Consider the following 2,546-nt stretch of genomic DNA (forward strand, 5'->3'; position numbering starts at 1 on the left):
TCTCTCTCTCTCTCTCTCTCTCTCTCTCTCTCTCTCTCTCTCTCTCTGTGTGTGTGTGTGTGTGTGTGTGTGTCTTCTAGGGAGTCTTCCTGAAAAAGTTGCCCTGCTGGACCGTGGAGGATGCTGGACCACATTGACAGTGTTCCTGCTCTGCCACTTAGCTGGCTTTGTCTCTTTGGGCAAGTTACTCAGCCTAATCTTTTCACCCCTTCAAAACAGGGATTGCAACGATGACAATACCTTGACTACACAGGGACTTCTGGTGGATTAATGGTCTGAAAGTGCTTGGTCTACAAGACGCACTATGCCTATGTGCTTTTACTGTGTGCCTTTGTAGCTCTCACAGGGAGATGTTTCAGGGCTCAGAAAAGCTCATGAATAGAAGGAAGTGGCAAGAACAAGGATGGGTACAGCTATCTTTTTACCATCGTGAACTTTCTGGTTCATCACCCATAATCTAAAGGCAGCTAAAACAGGAGCCCAGCAAGGCGCTGCTCCAGTGTTCAACAAGAAATGCGAAAATGCGCGCTCTGCATCCTCCTGTTTTTCTTCATTCCTCCCTAGCAAAACTAACGACTGGTAACCAGTGGGCGTCCTTCAGGGACAGTGGAAGACACTAAACTCACACATCTGCCTACACCGGAGGTGGCTCCAGAGCACCAAATCCCAAGCACACCCATGGTCTGTGCGCCCAGCTCCCCCCTCCCCCCATCCTTCAGACAAACTTAGCCAAAAGGGGAGCGGAATCGACAGACCACCCGAGACTAAACCTTACCCAAGGGACGAAGAGAAGAAAGTTGGTGGGCACCCGGTCCGGTATCCTGGTGAAATGCATCTCAAAGAGCACAGACACCTCAACCCCAGCACCTAGGTACCCTTTACATATGCGAGTCAACAAAGGGCTTCAAAAGGAGAGTTCAGGCTCGGGGAGCCAGGGTCGATGCAAACACTCACCTGGTCCCTACTCCACCTGCCACCCAGGGGAGCAGCAGAGGGAGCGCCAGGCCCCAGGGCGGCTGCATACTGGCTGGGGGTGGGATCCTTTCTTGTCCTGAGCCCCTCAGGACCTGGCACACAGAGGGGCCACCGCCTCTGTCTCTGCTTCGCTGGTTAGGACTTTGGTTTTGTGCACAGCTGGCAGTCTCTGTAGCAGCCGGTGCAGAGGGGACAGCGGGGGTGGAGAGCTGGGGAATGTTTGGAGCTGTGAGTGGCTGGGGGCGCCCTGGCGAGATATTCTGCTGGGTGAAGCGCTCGGGTGCACCAGCGAGGGCGTGGCGGCTGAGCACATCTGGCTGGGACCCGCCTCCAGGACGACCCACGAGTCCTCCACGCTCTTCTCTCACCCTAAACTCTTCCACGCCCCCCGCCCCCCCAGCTTCAATTCACTACAGGCTGTTCAGGGGCACCTCCAATTGTCATGCGTTTCAGTCTTGGGACAAGCAGTGTGCACTTTGAACTCCAGGGATTGAGAATTGAGAAGTCAAAGCAGGACCACAGATGCAAGTTCAAAAATCACACAGCAGTCTCATTTCCACGGAGAGTTCATACTTGGCTAGGTTTTTTTTCCACACAAGGCAAATCATAGGATGTTAGAGGTGGAAGGTCACCAAGTTTTGAACAATCCGCATCATTTGGCAAGTGTTGTCTTCCAGTCATTCACAACAGTTCAAATGTGACTCCAAATGAAATTATAGTGTAGTAGCCACTGGCAACTTGACACAAACAAGTCATCTGGAAGAATGAACCTTAATTGAGAAAATGCCTCCATCCAATAAACACTTCTTGGGGGATATTTTCTTGATTAATTGTTGATGTGGGAAGGTTCTGCCCACTATGAGCGGTGCCACCCTTATGCAGGTGGTCCTGGAAGGGATGAGAGAGGTACCTGAACACCGTTAAACAGTGTATCTGGATTACCTTTACCTCCAGGTTCCTGTCTTGAGTTCTTCCCTTGACTTTCTTTCTGGATGGGTCAGGATGAGTAAGCCAAAGGAACACCTTTTGTTCCCCTCAGATGCTTTTGGTCATGGGGTTTTTTATCACAACAGTAGAAAGCAAGCTAAGACAGTAAAAGCACAAACAAAAGATAAGTTTCTGAGAATTCCTTCAGGTAGTGATGAGTTATCTATTCTGACTTGTACCAGAAGGAATACTGGTTCTTCTTATCCCCATATTCACACCCTTTGACTTCAAGCAAGCAGAGCCGATGACCCCACACCTCGACTTTGGACTTGGTCCAGTGATTTGCTTTAGCTAATGGTGTTTGGGCATAGACATACTGTGCCAGTTCCAAACCCATTCTAACTCCAACCCACCTGTGCCTCTATCTGGGATATGAGAAGACCATGCCAGTTTGTTTGGTGGCCTGAGGAGGATGAGGAACCGGCTAAATACAGCTGCCTATCTGGCCCAAGAGTAGACTTCCTACTCAAAGAGGTGCTGGTGGAGCTATGAAGCCTCTGAACTAAGGTCAGCAGGGCAGACAAGCTACAGAGACTTATCAGAATAAAATCTTTTCTTGGTTTTAAAATGTTTTATTGATGGGG

The 2,546-nt window shown here is 50.1% G+C and overlaps 1 protein-coding gene across 2 annotated transcripts in view; it reads right to left on the reverse strand.

Annotated features, from left to right (window-relative positions):
- Egfl6 (EGF like domain multiple 6) overlaps positions 1–1,022 on the reverse strand; it is a 61,105-nt gene extending 60,083 nt beyond the window's left edge. For both annotated transcript variants that reach the window (XM_028762162.1, XM_028762163.1), the window contains exon 1: positions 955–1,022. In XM_028762162.1, coding sequence (XP_028617995.1) covers positions 955–1,022 — 68 coding nt within the window. The remainder of the gene's footprint in view (positions 1–954) is intronic.
- Positions 1,023–2,546: the final 1,524 nt, after the last annotated feature.

This window comes from Grammomys surdaster, unplaced genomic scaffold, assembly GCF_004785775.1.
Source record: "Grammomys surdaster isolate TR1022 unplaced genomic scaffold, NIH_TR_1.0 131, whole genome shotgun sequence".
NCBI classification, from domain to species: domain Eukaryota; kingdom Metazoa; phylum Chordata; class Mammalia; order Rodentia; family Muridae; genus Grammomys; species Grammomys surdaster.